At 34.4% G+C, this 16,418-nt stretch overlaps 1 protein-coding gene across 2 annotated transcripts; it reads right to left on the bottom strand.

The window, feature by feature from the left end:
- Positions 1 to 6,792: 6,792 nt before the first annotated feature.
- Positions 6,793 to 9,139, bottom strand: LOC145129848 (ethylene-responsive transcription factor ERF118-like). 2 transcript variants are annotated; one of them, XM_079064661.1, is made up of 3 exons: positions 9,026 to 9,139; positions 8,414 to 8,666; positions 6,793 to 8,324 (listed from the first exon to the last, which is right to left on the bottom strand). In XM_079064661.1, the coding sequence occupies exon 3, from the start codon at positions 8,110 to 8,112 to the stop codon at positions 7,063 to 7,065; it is 1,050 nt and encodes a 349-aa protein (XP_078920787.1). In that variant the 5' UTR covers positions 8,113 to 8,324; positions 8,414 to 8,666; positions 9,026 to 9,139; the 3' UTR covers positions 6,793 to 7,062. The 2 variants fall into 2 exon arrangements, with proteins under 2 accessions (XP_078920787.1, XP_078920789.1); XM_079064663.1 differs by lacking the exon at positions 9,026 to 9,139 and having other exon boundaries at positions 8,414 to 8,957.
- Between the last annotated feature and the right edge of the window lie 7,279 nt (positions 9,140 to 16,418).

The following is a 16,418-nucleotide window of genomic DNA, read 5'->3' as shown; positions in this document are numbered from 1 at the left end:
AACGCCTAAATCTGACTTTGTATGAGGAAGTTATGATTTTTCGAAGTTTCGGTACGACACAGAACAGCAGTGTGCGACACTGAAATGGAAATTAAAATTGGTTGGGTGTTAGCCAAAACAATGTAAATGAGAGTTGAATATCCCATAAATACCAATATGCCGATATAAAGAACATCGAGAACGAAGGTCGTGTGAATGAGTTATGAATTTTACACGGTTTTTTGCAGTGTAATATTAATAGACTGTTAAATTTATAATAGGATGAGAATTAGCCGACGTATTCTAAATGAAATTTGTATTACTTGTCAATAGCTACGCATCGATATAAAGAACATTGAAAACGGAGCTCGTACTCAAAAGATATGATTTTTAGAAGATTGACAATTTTACCTGACGAATCGCGACGCAGCACCAGTCACATCACGACATGTTTCATAACCAGAGCCATCCCTACTACCAACCTATAGACACATCGCACCCTATTCTGGTGTGCGTCGTGCCTCCCCTGCAGATGCCTATAAATAGCAAGTCAGCCTTCGTTTATTCATCACAGCAATTCCCTCTGAACATCTCTCTCTCTCTCTCTCTAGTTCAGTTCTTTGAGGAATTCGGGAGCCTAGAGACTCGTGTTGAAGAAAAAATGGCAGATGGGCCATAAGTCTAAACACACAAAGACTCGTGTTGAAGACAAAATAGAAAGTAGTTCGTAAGTATAAGATACACATATTATTGGTGGATCGGCGAAAGGTCGTTATCTAATTAGTGGATTGGCAAAAAGTCGTGAGCCATTATTTCTATGCATGTATATGTATTATGGTATATGGTATTTTGGGGAACTCACTAAGCTTCGTGCTTACCCAATTGACTACAAATGTTTTCAGGTACTTCGTCGGATCGTGAGAAGGGCAAGGCTTGACTGTACACACGCATTGACATCATGTTTTCCGCATAATTTAACTATACTCTAATTTAATTGAATAAATCAAAATGAAAAAATTTATGTTAAAAATCAGGACGTTACACTTTTCTTTCCATCCACCGCATTTTAATGTGAAGGGGGGTCATGTTGTTAGTATGAGGTGAATTGTGGACATTGAGGATGCTTTTCATCCTAGTTATTGCCTGAAGGAGGCAAAGGTTCGTTACTCTAAGAGCATTCTGAGAGATGTGTCCATGGATTGGTGGGAACTTATCGGTAACACCCGTTCACCTGCAGAGATGGTGACTATGGCATGGCCTGAGTTCTCGGAAATATTAAAGGAGGAGTTTATTCCAGCTGTGGAGGTCCAGCAACTCACTGAGGAGTTTATTGCTTTGAGACACAATATAGAGACTGTGAATGAGATTACTGCATTGTTTTATGAGAATTCATTGTTTTTTCCTGAGTATCTAGCTACAAAAGCCATCAAGATGTCCAAGTATAGTGCTATGTTGAAGGATGACATTTGTGAGTGTGTGTGGTCACCGCTACGTGCAAGACTATCCGTGAGATGATTGAGGTAGCTCGCCTTCGTGAGATTGAACTTGAGAGATAGTTGAATCTGAAGAGGTCGACACCAATTCAGGCGACCAGAAAGCCATAGAAGAAGTTCAATATGACTGGAGGCAAGGGGGATGGTAAGAGTATTATACCCAGGTTTAGCAAGAGTGGAAGAAATCATCTTGGGGAGTGTAGGGTTCGTCAGATCGTATGCTATAAGTATGGAAAGTCAGTGCATATCAACAAGGATTGTAAGAAGCCTTCGAAGTTGTGCTTCAGAAGCAATCAGTTTGGTCACTACAAGGAAGAGTGTCCGAGCATAGGAAGAGTGTCCGAGCATTACCGGTCAGCAGCTCATGGCTCTTGCTCCTGCCACATTGAGGATCACTGAAGGAGGGCATAAAAAGCCCGAAGACACGAGGGCATTTAAGCTTACATCCACAGAGGTTGTCGATGCCCCAGATGTCGTGACAGGTATATGCTATTTCCTAGTCTACATGAATTTATTGCAATGGTATGCTTATTTATGTGTTATCAGGTACTTTTTCTTTGAATTCTAAGCCTGCTCTTATTCTTTTCGACTCGAGAGCGATCCAATCTTTAGTGTCTCTTGCTTTTAGCAAGAATTTTAGCATTATTTAAGGGTGCTTGACTCGCCGATGTTAGTTTATATTTCTAATGATAGATTGGTTAATGCATCTGAGGTTTTCTGAGGTTGCTCTTTTGATATTTATGACGAGATATTTTTTATTGGCCTCATCATGATTCCTATGGGGGAGATCAATGTCATCATGGGTATGGATTTGTTAGATCGTCATCACACATTGATTGATTGTAGACAGAAAGTAGTTCGATGTCAAACCATAAGTGGAGGAGAAATGGTTATCCACAAAGAGAAGAGGAATGGAAATTCGGTTATCTGTTCCACAGCTAAGGCTTGGAAGTACCTTCAGCATGCATGCGTCGGATATTTGGTGTATGTTGTGGATAGTAGGTGTGGTCGACGGCAGTTATCTATCGATGAGATCGTCATAGTCTAGGAGTTTCCTCCCAAGCAGTAAGTCGTAGTCAAAGAGTTTCCAGACCCAATCCCACTTGATAGGGCACCTTACCGGGTGGCGTCTCCTAAGATGCAGGAGCTATCCACTCAGTTGCAGGAGTTATTGTATTTGGGTTTTATACGTCCCAGTAGTTCTCCATGAGGGGTACCGATTCTTTTTCTTCGTAAGGATGGGCCCCTCCGTATGGCATTGATTATCAGTAGTTGAACAAAGTCACCATAAAGAACAACTATCCTTTACCCAAATTTGACGACTTATTTGATCAGTTGCAGGGAGCATCTTGGTTTTCCAAGATCGATCTACTCTTCGGGTATCACCAGATGCGAGTTAGATAAGAGGATGTACCCAAGACGGCGTTTCGCACTCGTTATGGGAATTATGAGCTTGTAGTAATGCCCTTTGGCCTGACGAACGCCCATGCAACATTTATGGATATGATGAACAGAGTATGCAGGCCCATGCTAGATAGATCAGTGATAGTATTCATAGATGATATTATAGTGTATTCAAAAACCTACAAGGATCACGAGGTACATTTAAGGGAACTATTAGACACCTTAAGGTGTGAGAAGTTATATGCTAAATTCAAGAAGTGTGATTTCTGGTTGTGGGGAGTTCAGTCCCTTGGTCATCTTATCAATCAGTGAGGGATTTTGGTTGATCCGGACAAGGTAGGAACCGTTATGAATTGGGAGGTTTCAAAAATTCACATCGAGATCAGGAGTTTTCTCATTATGCCAGATATTACCGCTAATTCATTCGTCCAAGGTGGAGGCGTGGTGTTGCCATGTCACCATGGTGCGATAGTCATTTAATGATCGCGACGTGACGCCTCAATGTGCACAATGGCCTAGGGTTTCAATGAATCTCATCTTCCATCCCCTCCTTTCAAAACCCTAGCCTCCATGTCCATTGTTTGAAGAGTTTGGAGATATTGATAAGCTTAAGGAGCTAATAGTTGCTCATATTGGTGATTAGCTTCCATTTTCGGCATAAGAAATCACCTTCAAGTCCTTATTTATGCATTGTAAATCTTTTGGACTTTGTTTCATCCTCATTTATGCTTAGAACTAGAACCATTCTGAGTTTTTAGGACTTCTAGGGAAAAGGAACTTCATGTTCTTGGAGTTGAGCAACTCCAGAACTTCAACTTGCACTTGAGCAAGTCTCTGACCCTCTAGATGAAGAAAAATGTATTTGGTTGGTGTTCTTGACCAAACATACAAAGAGTGTCCCTATGGTTTGCAGATTCCAATTTTCTTTTGATTTGGTCCTTATGATTTATAAATTCCATTTAACGTCCTTATCAACAGGATTCATTGTGGATTTGGTCAATGTGAAAACTGAAAAGGCTTTTATACTTTTTCATTTTTTTTAAATTTTGTTATATAGTTTTAATACTTTAATAATTATAAATTAGAAAAATGATCCTCTATCTTTCAAGAAATAAAATCCATATGTTCTTTATTTTCATCGGGGTTTTATGTTTAAACTCGTCATTTACACCCATACACACTAAAAACACTCCACATCAATCGAACTCAGTTGTCTAATTTTGTCCAATGGAATGTGGAGGTGGGAGGCAGCAATCAAAGAATGGGGACAATGAGTTGTCCGATTTGATTTGCTCACCACCACCGGTTCACATTGATGCTTCTAGGCTGTTCGAAGGTGAGCAGTTTTCATTGGGGGCTGCCATGGTGGTGGTGTTCAAACATGTCATTAAAATTCCAGATTCAAGGTAGGTACAAAGAACTTTTTTTAAAAAATGAGATATTAAATTGATATTGTCGTTTCTTACTGATTATGTAATTTTTAGACCATTACACAATTTTTAAACTATATGGACCAAATCCAAATAAGTCTACAAATGAATGAGAGAGAGAGAGAGAGAGAGAGAGAGAGAGGAAAACATGCGGCCAAAATGTGCCGCACTTGGCTTGACGGCGGTTCGAACTACATGGTCGGGGTGGTGAGGTTCCAGCTTAGGCTGGAAAGAGTGTCATAAATAGCATGAGATTAGTTAGGGAGTGAGTCAAACTTGGTAAAAAGAAATAAAGACAAAAGAAATACACACTCACATACATATTCTCTCTCTCATCAACACTAACATATCATTTTGCGGTATCATATTTAAATTTAGGGATAATGACTTGAAAGGGTAACAAACTTTCGACTTTATTCACATTTAGTCACTAAAGTTTTTTTCCTTCTCTATTTGCTACTGAACTATTGAAACTGTTCACATTTTACCCTTATGACCGGTAACAACCGGTAATAAGGGTAAAATGTGAACAGTTTCAATAGTTCAGTAGCAAATAAAGAATGAAAAAAAGTTTAGTGACTGTGAACAAAGTTGAAAGTTCGTTTCCCTCTCAAAAAAGTTTAATAACTAAATATGAACAAACTTTCCTCTTGTATTATGGTTTAGCAAATTATGTATATTTGTTAAATTTTAACAACATTTGTTGATGAAGAAATCTATGAAAAAAAAACCCCCGAAAAAGGTATAAAAAACGAAAACGAAACCAACATTATATGTATAAGTTTTATGTTATAAAACTATGCAATATTATATGTATAAAAATTATCCTAATATTATATGTATGAATTTTGTGTTATAAAATTATGCAACATATAAATTGACATACATTAAACCATAAACATTGTTTATAAAAAAAATACATACGTACATTGATACATTATATATATATATATATATATATATATATATATATATATATATATATATATATATATATATATATATATATTGTTATACTCCATGTATTGACATACATCATATTAGTATATTACTATTTAAAAAGATATCGAAAATGAAAGTCAAGTTGTTTAGAATTTAAACATTTTTTAATTTACCAGGACAATTGATTAATATTTGAGATTGTATTTTCTTAAAAAGTTTGAATAATTATTGAAATTTATGATTATTTAACTAGACATATAGAGTTAATTAAAACCGTTAACATGTTTTATGAAGTATTGCACCCAAACCACCCTATCCATATCACATTTACAAAAATATATTTTTTTAAAAAAAAATAGCTATATATTCAACAATTAAAACGGGACTATTTTATTTTCTTTCAAAAAAGTCACTCATAATTTTAAAATGTTTTAGAAAAAAAACAATTCATATTTAAATAACTATTTTAAAAAAATAAGGTTTTTAATTTTTTTTCCTTCGGTATACAACGTAATTTATGACAATGAAACACAATTTCTTAATAGCTATGGGTGAGAATGGTTTATCTTTTTGTTAAACCAAAATCAGATTGAAAATTTTGATTTTTTTATTTTGGAAAATACCAAACTATTGGTTTTTTATTTCGGTTACGGTTTTTTGTTTTTTTAAATATATTTTTTGGGGTTTTGTTTTTTTATTTCATAGATTTCTTCATCAACAAATGTTACTAGAATTTAACAAAAATAAATAATTTGCTAAAACATAATAGAAGAGAAAGTTTGTTCTCATTTAGTCATTGAACTTTTTTAGCGGAAACAAACTTTCAACTTTGTTCACATTTAGTTACTAAACTTTTTTTCATTATCTATTTGCCACTAAACTATTTTAACTGTTCACATTTCACCCTTATGACCGATTGTTACCGGTTATAAGGGTAAAATATGAACAGTTTCAATAGTTCAGTAGCAAATAGAGAATGAAAAAAAATTTAACAACTAAATATAAACAAAATCGAAAGGTTGTTACCCTTTCAAGTCATTATCCCTTAAATTTAAGTGGTGGTGTTTATATGGCGTGCAAAGCAAATAATAAGCCTTTTAACACCCACTCCCCAAGCCGTACATGACAAACTATGGGTGCTACACCCTCAAGTCTAAAATGAATAGAATCTTAGTGTACGTTTTTTAATACCATCTATATATATATATATATATATATATATATATATATATATATATATATATATATATTAACTCAATAAAATGAACAACTCAAATCAATTCATATCTTCAAAACTCTACTAAATCAAGATATGAAAACATCTCCTTTTTATGACAATCAAGCGTATATCTCTATGAAAAGTCTAACGGTGACTCTTACCTAATATTTGTTTCTTCTGCATACTTTTATTTTTAAAAAAATTAAATAAAACCATTGACCATAATTTTCACATAGTGGACGACACTTTAAAACATACAAACATTAACCCATCATCAATGCAGGATGACATGTACCCTCTGCATTAAAACTTGTAACACCCATAATAACATAAAGCTCCATTAATTACCATAAAAACAGATGAAAATTAAATAATAGAAGACTTGTCTTTTAACACTTGCAGCAGCAGCAACTCAGAAACACCCCTTCGGACGGCTCTAATAGCACAAGAAAACCCAAAGGACTCTTCAACAAAAACATAATAAAAAAATATTTAAAAAAAAAAAAAAAGACATGTAAATTAAACAAAACCATTGTTTTTCAAGAGGATTATACTCTAAAACCCTTGAAAAACTCTCTTCTAATTGCTGCAAAATTTATAGGCATGCGATATTAAGCGGCTGTTCGTTCATCAATGGCTCATCCACCCTCAATGTGTTCATCCAAGCAAGTTCTTCAGGATTCAGTTCATCAAAATCCCAATCTGGTAATTCACAAGATTCGTTATCTTCAAATCCACAAAGCTGGAAATCATCAAGATCACCAAATCCGTCAAGTGGTGAAGCAAAACTGTCGAAGAAAATGGAATCCAGCTCCAATTTCATGTCTAACCCTTCACCGATTTGGGCTAGAGTTAAGGTTTCTTCCATCGCCGGAGATCCGACGGCGGCCGGAAGTGGCTCGGGTTTGTTTGCGAGTTTGCTTTCCGCGTTGCAGGTTTCAGAAGCTCCGGCGGAAGAGAGTATCTTTCTAGAAATGGAGGATGATTCGGTCGGTGAAGATGGTGAAATGTGAGAAATTACACCTACTGATTCCTCGGAGATGGCTGGTTTGGGAGGCTGAGAAACGGCGGTGGACGACAGAGCTTTGGTAGTGTTGGTGGTTGTGGTGGTGCTTTTGACGATGTTGGAACCACCCTTTGAAGCTTCAGCCATGGCTTCAAACTCCAGTTTTTTGACTTCGTAAGCTCTGGACGCTTCTTCAGCAGTATCATAAGTTCCAAGCCATACCCGTCGTTGCTTAAACGGGTCACGAATTTCCGCCGCCCATTTTCCCCATTTCCGCTGCCGGACGCCTCTGTACTTGGAGGCGGACGGCGGCCGGGGTTGACCGGGGATTTTGGTCGAAACTCTTTTTCTTTTCCCGCAACTTTTCTCGCCATTGTTGCTATCTTGACATGAACTTTCAGTCTCCTGTTCTTTAGTCGCTGTCATCACCGCCGTACAGCCACCGGAAATGCCACCGTCGCCGACCGGAATCTTTATTTCTCGGACAATCCGCTTTGACCCAAAGGGCTTTTTGTTGGGCTCATCGTCATCTGATGAATCAGTCAAATCCGGGTCGTAACAGATGACCCGGATCTTCCGCATGAGTTTGTATGGTTCCATTATCTTCGCTCTGTTTCTCGACTTCTTCTCTTGATTCATCGGCGGTTGTGTTATCGTTTTCAAAACTCCGGCGGCTTTTGCAGCCTCAAAACATACCCAAAACTAAACAAAACTTTCAAAACAAAAATAAAAGCCGGAAAATAAACCAAAATTGATTTAGGGTTTATGTCAAAGGCCCTCTCAAGAACAAGAAAAGATCAAACAACCTATTTATGTGAAAACCACCGAAACACTCGACTCCAGAACAAGTCCTGCAAAAAATCAAGAACACCCATTAAAGATCCGCAAACAAACACCCAAAATAAACAGATTTAACAAAAGGGTTTGTCGATTTTCATACCTTTTTGGCCTCAAACGCATCGAAACAGTCGGAACACAGAGAAGAAGACTCTGCTGAGTGAAACAGCAGAGATAAGAACAGATGAACAACGCAAAAGAAATACAGAGCTTCAATGGAGCCCCAATCAGATTCAATGAATCTGCCGACATAAAACCCAGCTCTTCTTCTCCTTTCTCTCTCTCCCTCTCACACTCTCGCTCTAGAACCAGTTCTTCTCTCTCGCTGTAAACCCCTTTAGAGAGATTTTTGCAGTCTGGAAGAGCAAAAAAAGAGTGAAACCAAGATGAAAAAGACGATATATATAGAAGAAATCAAAACCCTAAGAAAAATGAAAAACCCTTTTCTCCTAATCGTGTAGTCAGATAAGGGATCAGGAATCTATGGCCAAGATTTTCGATAAGAAGAAGGCGACAACTAGTGAAAATTTTACAGAGCAATAAGAGTGAAAATAAGGCCTTAATTTCGAGTGCCCACTTGGGTAAAGAGAAAGATGGAAAAAGGCATAAATTAAAAGGGACTGAAGAAGAACGCAAATCTCAATAAAACAAGAAGATTAATTTATATATAGAAATGCTGCAAAAACATCGAGAATTGCATAAAGAAATGTGATACCTGTGTGTTTTTTTCTCCCTTGGTTTCTCTCTCTCAAACACCACACTGTTTTCAAGTGGACTGCTTTTTCCTCTTTTACTGTTGTTGTTCACACTCTCGTCAACAGTCGAATTGTATTGAAGGCGATGAGTACACTATTTATAATCGCCTTTTCGGTTAACTTTTGATTACAAAGTAATTAATGCAATTCTTTTATTTATAATTTTACAATAATTATAATTTATGTTATTTGTCAAACTGATTGTTAGTTAGAAACTAATATAATAGTAGTTGTGGTTTTTATCTCGGTAGACTTAGAGATGAAATAGACGGTCGATTGGATCGAACCAAATCATAACCAGCATCGGACCGGGCCGATCTTACATTTTACGGAACAGTTCCCGGTTCAATCATATAGTTTAATACGGTTCTCGGTTCTAGCAGTTTCGGTTCTACCTGACCAAACCGGAATGACTTAATGGGATTGGAAAACGACTTTGGAACGATCACTGACACAATAACTGGTTTAGTCCCTAGCTGTTCGGTTCTCGATTCTTCATTTTTGTTTCCATCGGTTCCCAGTTCTTTCAGTTTCGGTCTGGTTCATATCGTTTATAGAATTGTGCTATTTATGGTTTATGAGCTGTCAAAGAACAAGTGTTTTATCCCAACAGTTGTCGTCGATATGACGTTATTATTGTGTCTATAAATAGTCGTTAATGTTTAATTTTGGTAAATAAGTTTTGAGAATACATGTTGTAAATGCTCACGATCATCTGACTAGTGAAACACACTCACCTCTAAAAATTTGCGGTTCGTTATACTTTATGAGTTGTCAGATAACACATGTCATATCGTAGGTAGTTATCGTAGATGCTCACAATCATCTGACTATTATTTTGTCTATAAACAATTATTCAAGTTTATTTTTGCACGTAATTCTTAAGAGTATATATATAGTAATGTTTCCACAAAGGAAATAAAATTTTCTTCTACTTCATCCTCATACTTATTTGATGATTGACGCATATAATGCACCACATCTATTTCCTGATTTTATCTTTTGATTTTGAAATTTATCATGATCTAATGAATAATAAGATAAATAGAAATATTTAGTAGGAGGATATTGACCATCTTCTCTCACAATCATCCTACTAGTAAAACACACTTACCCTTATTTTATTCCATTTTTTTAATTATTAGGTATTATCATTTGTTGTTCTTAGTTCGTTACTTTTTCATATTCACTTGTGTTCTTAGTTCCTACTTTTCATATTCATTTGTTGTTTTAGAGCATCTTCAACCAACCCCTAAATGTCATTTTTTTTCTCCATTAATCTCCAACTTTACGCTGTTTCATCCCCCATTTTTAGATAAATTGATAATATTATTTCAAATATGGAATAACACTATTTATTTCCAAAAATAGGATTGAAGTTTCAGTTGACGATTTTACTCTTTTTTTTTCATTTTATATATTTCTAGTTTGTTTTTATCTACTAGTTTTATTTTAAAATGTAATATTTTAATATTTGTAATATCCTGGTATATATTAAAGTACATTAATTAATCATATATGTAAAGTTTAATATTTATGTATCAGATTAATATAAAAATCAAATACATATAAAAAATTGTCGGATTAACTGTTCAAGGTTATTAACTAATCATTAATTAATTGTTAATATTTCTAATTATAGTATGGTCTTTTTGGTTTACCCTCATAACCCAATTAGGCAAAAAGGAATTAAGAGAAAAGAAGTTGTTAATTTATTATGAATTATTAAATTAATTAGAAATTACTTTTGAACTAATTAAATAGGTTGAATATTGATTAATTTATTTAGTAATTAATTGGAATATTCCAAAAACTCTCAGAATATTGAATGAATCGATCCTATCTATAGATAAAAGGATATATTAATTCAAACAAGGATAAGGAGTATTCTTGAAAATGTGAATTAAACTGGAGACTATAAATAAACTGTGGTCACAACCCTAGTGATTCTATTTGCTCTCTATAAGTGTATAGCTCTCCCCTCTTTCTTTCTTAGACGAAATCAATAACCCTCATTGGGTTATTGAGATTTTCGAACCTCTCTCCTAAATAACCCTTTTCGCTAGTTGGTGTTTGGGTGTGATTCCATCAGGGGATTCCTGGTTTGGCTCCTTGCCATGTTTTGCAATTGTGGATGTCACAATATCTCAATCCAGAAATCAAGAAGAATCAAAGGTTAGTGAATTCTTATTATTGAAAGTGGATTTCTATTATATATATATATATATATATATATATACACTTAGGATACATGTACACATAAGGTTATTTGTTTGATTCCGCTGCACAAAACTAGTGTATATAGATCGCATCAAATCCCAACAAAAATTTGAAACACAGTTATAAAAGATTATAATTGAAATATATCTTATAAATGTGATAACATATATTATTGTAACGAAAAAATATAAAATATATATTTGTTAAAAACTAATTAATAGAAGAGTGTGTTTGACAATGTATATAAGTTACAAAAATGAATATATTATGAATATACTTTTTAGGGTTAAAAATTAAGTAAAAACTAAAGTATGGTTTCAGATGAAACACTATTTACCTCATATTTTATTATATTTTTAAGGGAAAAAACAAAGATTGTTTGAAGATGGTCATAGTTTGTTTCATATTTTTTTACTAACTATGAGTTTAAAGTATAAATAGAAGAATTAACATATTGTAAACAAAAAATCAATATAATGAACAATGCCATTTTATAGTTTGTTTATGTTTTTTTGTCGGTTTTATAAAAAATAAAATCGAACTTATGAAAAATCGGTTTTTTTGGTCCACATAGACAGTACATTTCAAGGGCTTGGTTTTGTGATATTTTTTGTGGTCTAATTTTTGGTTTTGTACTAATAATTTTGTTGGTATGTAATCAAACACGTATTTTATTACATTTAAAATCGTTATTTCATAATTGATTTAGCAACATCTTTGTAAACATATAAGATATGAGTTATTTTTTATTAGGTTATAATTGTCAACAAAATATTTTATAAAAATATATCTTGTTAAATGTTAAAATAAATATATTTTAGAAGTTACATAAACATAAAACTAAATACAAGTTACAACAAAGTTAATAAATATTGTAACAAAAATAGCACATACAAAAAGGTTGAAAGTCAAATATTCGATTAATATAACATTTTAACATTAAAATAGGCATGTAAGTGGCGCAGAAATGTTACTAATCGATTAAAATAGTCGTGATCTAAAGTTAAAATATATTGGAATTATGTTATCATCTATATTATATTTTATTAATTTATGTATATGTATATAAGGCTAATTATATGTCCATGCAAAGTTTTAATATTACTTCAATATCCTTGTAAATCCAAAACTATCGTTGCATCTTCTCCATCACAACAGTTAATCTATGTCATCTTCTTCGAAGTAATTTTAATATACATTATTACATTACGTTTGCATTTGATTAAGGGAGAATTTTATATATGCTCTTATTAAACTTCGAAATATCGTATTTGCTCATCCTAATTTCTAAATATCATATTTATCCTTTATAATACTTAAAAATATCAAATTTACCCAAATCCTTATTTTTATACATTTTTAAACAATAATCATTTTAAATTCTTATTTTTATCAATTGATTATTATACCCCTCTTATATTTCTAAGTTTAAAATATCATTTGTATCCTTCATAAGCTTCTCAAATATCATATTTTACCCAAATTTAAATTTATATCTTCTTTTCTAAAGATTGTCATTGTTATATTTATTTTAGGTTTTGCTATTTATATTTTAGCCTTTTGTAATTTAAAATCCAAAAAATACAAAAATATTCCTTAATTTAACGTAGATAAAACCAAAACATTGGCCTTCTGTTCAACTTGTCGGGCTAAGGAAGAAGAAGAATCATACATATGATTTTTTGGTGTAAATCTAAACAAATGGTAAAACAAAGTGTAACGTCCGGTTCCTGGTAAGTATTTTAAATAAGAATTCTCATTTTTGCAAAAGGACTCGACGAGTTGGAGGCCCCAAACTCGTCGAGTAGAAATGGGAATAAGTTTGGACGCGGGTTGAGAAACCTACTCGACGAGTTGGGGAGGACCAACTCGACGAGTTGGAGCTGGAGAATGAAACCCTAATTTCGGGGTTTTGCACCCTATTTAAGCATCATATTCTCCACTTGTTGGCCTCATTTGTTGCCTTCATCGTCATAAACCCTAGCTACGCAACCCTAATCCACCCTTGAGTGTTTTGAAGCCATTATTGTGTGTTCTTGGTGATTTTGAAGCTTGAGAAGGAAGGAGGAGCTTGGGGATTCAAGAGGAAGTCAGTAGATCCAGAGTTCAAGCTACATTTCAGACTCATTTGAGGTATAAAGCTTATACCTTGGCTTTCTATTACTTAAATCCTCATTTAGGATAGTATGTTGTCACTTTTGGGCCATTTTGAAGTCATTGTCGGGATTTGAGTTTATTATGGAGTGGTGACTTCAGATCTAGGCACCTATGAGCTCATGAAGCTCAAGGTTGCCAACTTTATTACTCCATGGCCTTTCTCCATGCCCTAGATCTCCTTTTTAGTTTGGTTTTCGGTGTTTTTAGCTCATAACACCATGCATGGGCGTAAAGTTAGCAACTTTATGTGTTATGCTAGCCCTAGGGAACCAGATCTATGATTTAGAGGCATTGGACTCGATTAGAATCGATTGAATGAGTGAGGGCTAAGAGGAACTCGACGAGTTACTCATGCAACTCGGCGAGTTGGATCGTGATTCCCTACTTTTCTGACTCCGGAGCAAACCCAGTGAGTCTAGGAGATGAATAAATGAGTGGATAAGGTTCTCCGAGTTTTGAAGACTGAGGAACTCGTCGAGTGCAAGGAATAACTCGACGAGTTGTTCCGGTTTGTCCCGACTCTGTTTGAAGGAGAACTCAACGAGTCCAAGGAGGATCTCGGCGAGTTGTGAGAAAAATTGTTGGATATAGTGTCTAAGTCCATAACTATATTTGGTATGTACTTGACCCGACCCGACATGGTCCATTTGGGTTGCACTTCACCCGAACAATTTACGGATAATCTTTTGAGAATAGTATAAGTTATGATTTATTAATATATTATAAGTTCTAATATATTAATATAAAATCATATTATTTAATTAGTGTTGATCTATAATTAATTTAGAATTAATTTAGAGATCAAAAGTATGACTAATTAAATATGGGCTCTTGTATTTATATAGTGTGGGCTAATGCTTATTTGGAATGGGCTAGGCTTGCATGGAAAGTCCATGGATACTCCATGGAGCTTTAACCCATGGATCTCATGGAAATGAAAAGACATGGGTATTAGGGTTTACATGGATGTAACCCTAATCCACCACACTATATAAAGGAGGCTTTGGTTCTTGAAATTGCACTAGTTGATGTGTGTAAACTAAGAGGGCCGATTTCAAGAAGTTGGTGACTAGTCTCTCAAGTTTCCAAGTTTGTGGTGATTTGTGACTTCCATTTGAGGCATCCACATTATTGGTGCTAGGCTCTCAAACTCCAAGCAATCAACTACTACTACAAGGTAAGTAATTATACTAGTTTTATTTGATTCAAGTACCCCATGCCATGCTAGTTAGGATAAGAACCTTGGAAAAATAATTATTTGCATGTATCTTAGTCAAACATAGATCCAAGGTTTCTAGGGTTGCATGTACACCATAGGAGTGTTAGAATGCTGAAAAACCTATCAGTGGTATCAGAGCCTGTTTTGTTTATTTGATACTTGATACAAAAAAAAAAAAAAAAAAAAACTTGAAAATCGAAGTTTTGTTCAAAAGCTCGTATCAAAATTTCAAGTTTTGTATATGTACTTACGATTCTTGAAATTTTTGATATGAACATTCATAAACATATGAGTTTAGAAGATCATAGAAATTATGTGCTAATAATTGATTAGATTAATTCTTGATCTTTATGTGTTTTAATGGAGTCCATAACTAGTTCTTAAGTTATGGATAACCAAAAGTCACATTTATAAATAACCATTAAAAGAACACATAGGTTACAAAAAAAATTGAAGAGTCTTCATTTTTAATAACCATTAACTCATAAGTTATGAGAAATGAAAAATTTTGAAAGTTTACAAAACTTGCCCTCAAGTTTTGGAACATGTAAAGTCATATTAAAAACTTTAGTTCCAGCCCCTAGAATTTTAAAAGTTAAAATTCAACCCTTATACTTTATAATATTATAAGTTTAATAATATTTATATATGTATAAGATCAAGTCGTCTTACCGCTAGTACGCCTCATTCACGAAGTCGGTCTATAAGGTGGTATAAGGTTGTTGCCTATAAAATGGCAACTTAATGGGTGTCCACTCTCACCCACCGCTTCCTTGATCGGTGGAGGGTCGTTAGCCGAACGGGTAGGACAAGGACTTATAAATTCTCATTAAAAGTATAATGATAATACTAAAGTAACTAAACTTTATTGAGTTCCCAATCTTAGTTATTTTAGGAAAATGTGAATAAGGTGCTAATCCATGAAATTACACTTTACACTTTGCTTAAGTCGTTAGTGGAGCGTGTGTGGTTAACCGACACACTAACTTGAACTTAACAAGGTAGGTAAAGGGTGACTTAATGTTTATCATAGTATCGATGGAGCGTGTGTGGTTAACCGGCACATCGATAGAGGGGTAATACATTAAGGGTACCAAGTAATTTGCATGGTTACTTCACACCTTGTTTTGTGATCCTCGGCATCCCAGTCACAAAACTTGAAGGGCACACTCGAGATTGAAACATGTCATTGAAGAAAGTTCAATGAATCTCAAAGAATCTAGGAGTTTCTAAACCAATTAAAACCTAATTAAATATTTCGTTTTTCATGGTGGAAATTGGTGAATCGTCATTCACCTACCTTCAAATATCTTATAGCTTAGATTACGGCATCCCTCTTCTAAGTTATAAAATATTGTGTTGGGTCCTAGCCTTAATATTACATTTGGGTGTTTTGTTAAGGACTATCTCTATATCTAATCTAATCTATTCCCTCTTCTTTTCAGATGTCTTCCAATAACAATGCTTCTGGCTCAAACCCTACTAGCTCCTTCTCTCTCATGAATTGTTGTGGGAGAGTCATCTTTGATGGGTCCAACTTTACAGATTGGATCAGAAACATCAGGATGGTCACTCGGTATGAGAACAAAGAATATGTTCTCGACAAGGAGCTGAAGGTACCCGAGCCAACTGCTACTCCTGAAGAGCTTGCTGAATATGAGGTACATGAAAGAGATGCTACAAAAGTGGCATGCATCATGATGGCCACCATGACAGCCGAGCTCCAAAAGTCCTATGAGGACTATTATCCTTTTGAG

This window comes from Lactuca virosa, chromosome 8 (genome assembly GCF_052849685.1).
Source record: "Lactuca virosa cultivar CGN04683 chromosome 8, Lactuca_virosa_CGN04683_v6, whole genome shotgun sequence".
NCBI classification, from domain to species: domain Eukaryota; kingdom Viridiplantae; phylum Streptophyta; class Magnoliopsida; order Asterales; family Asteraceae; genus Lactuca; species Lactuca virosa.
The sequence above is the reverse complement of the archived record's forward strand: the minus strand, read 5'-3'. Positions and strand labels throughout refer to the sequence as shown.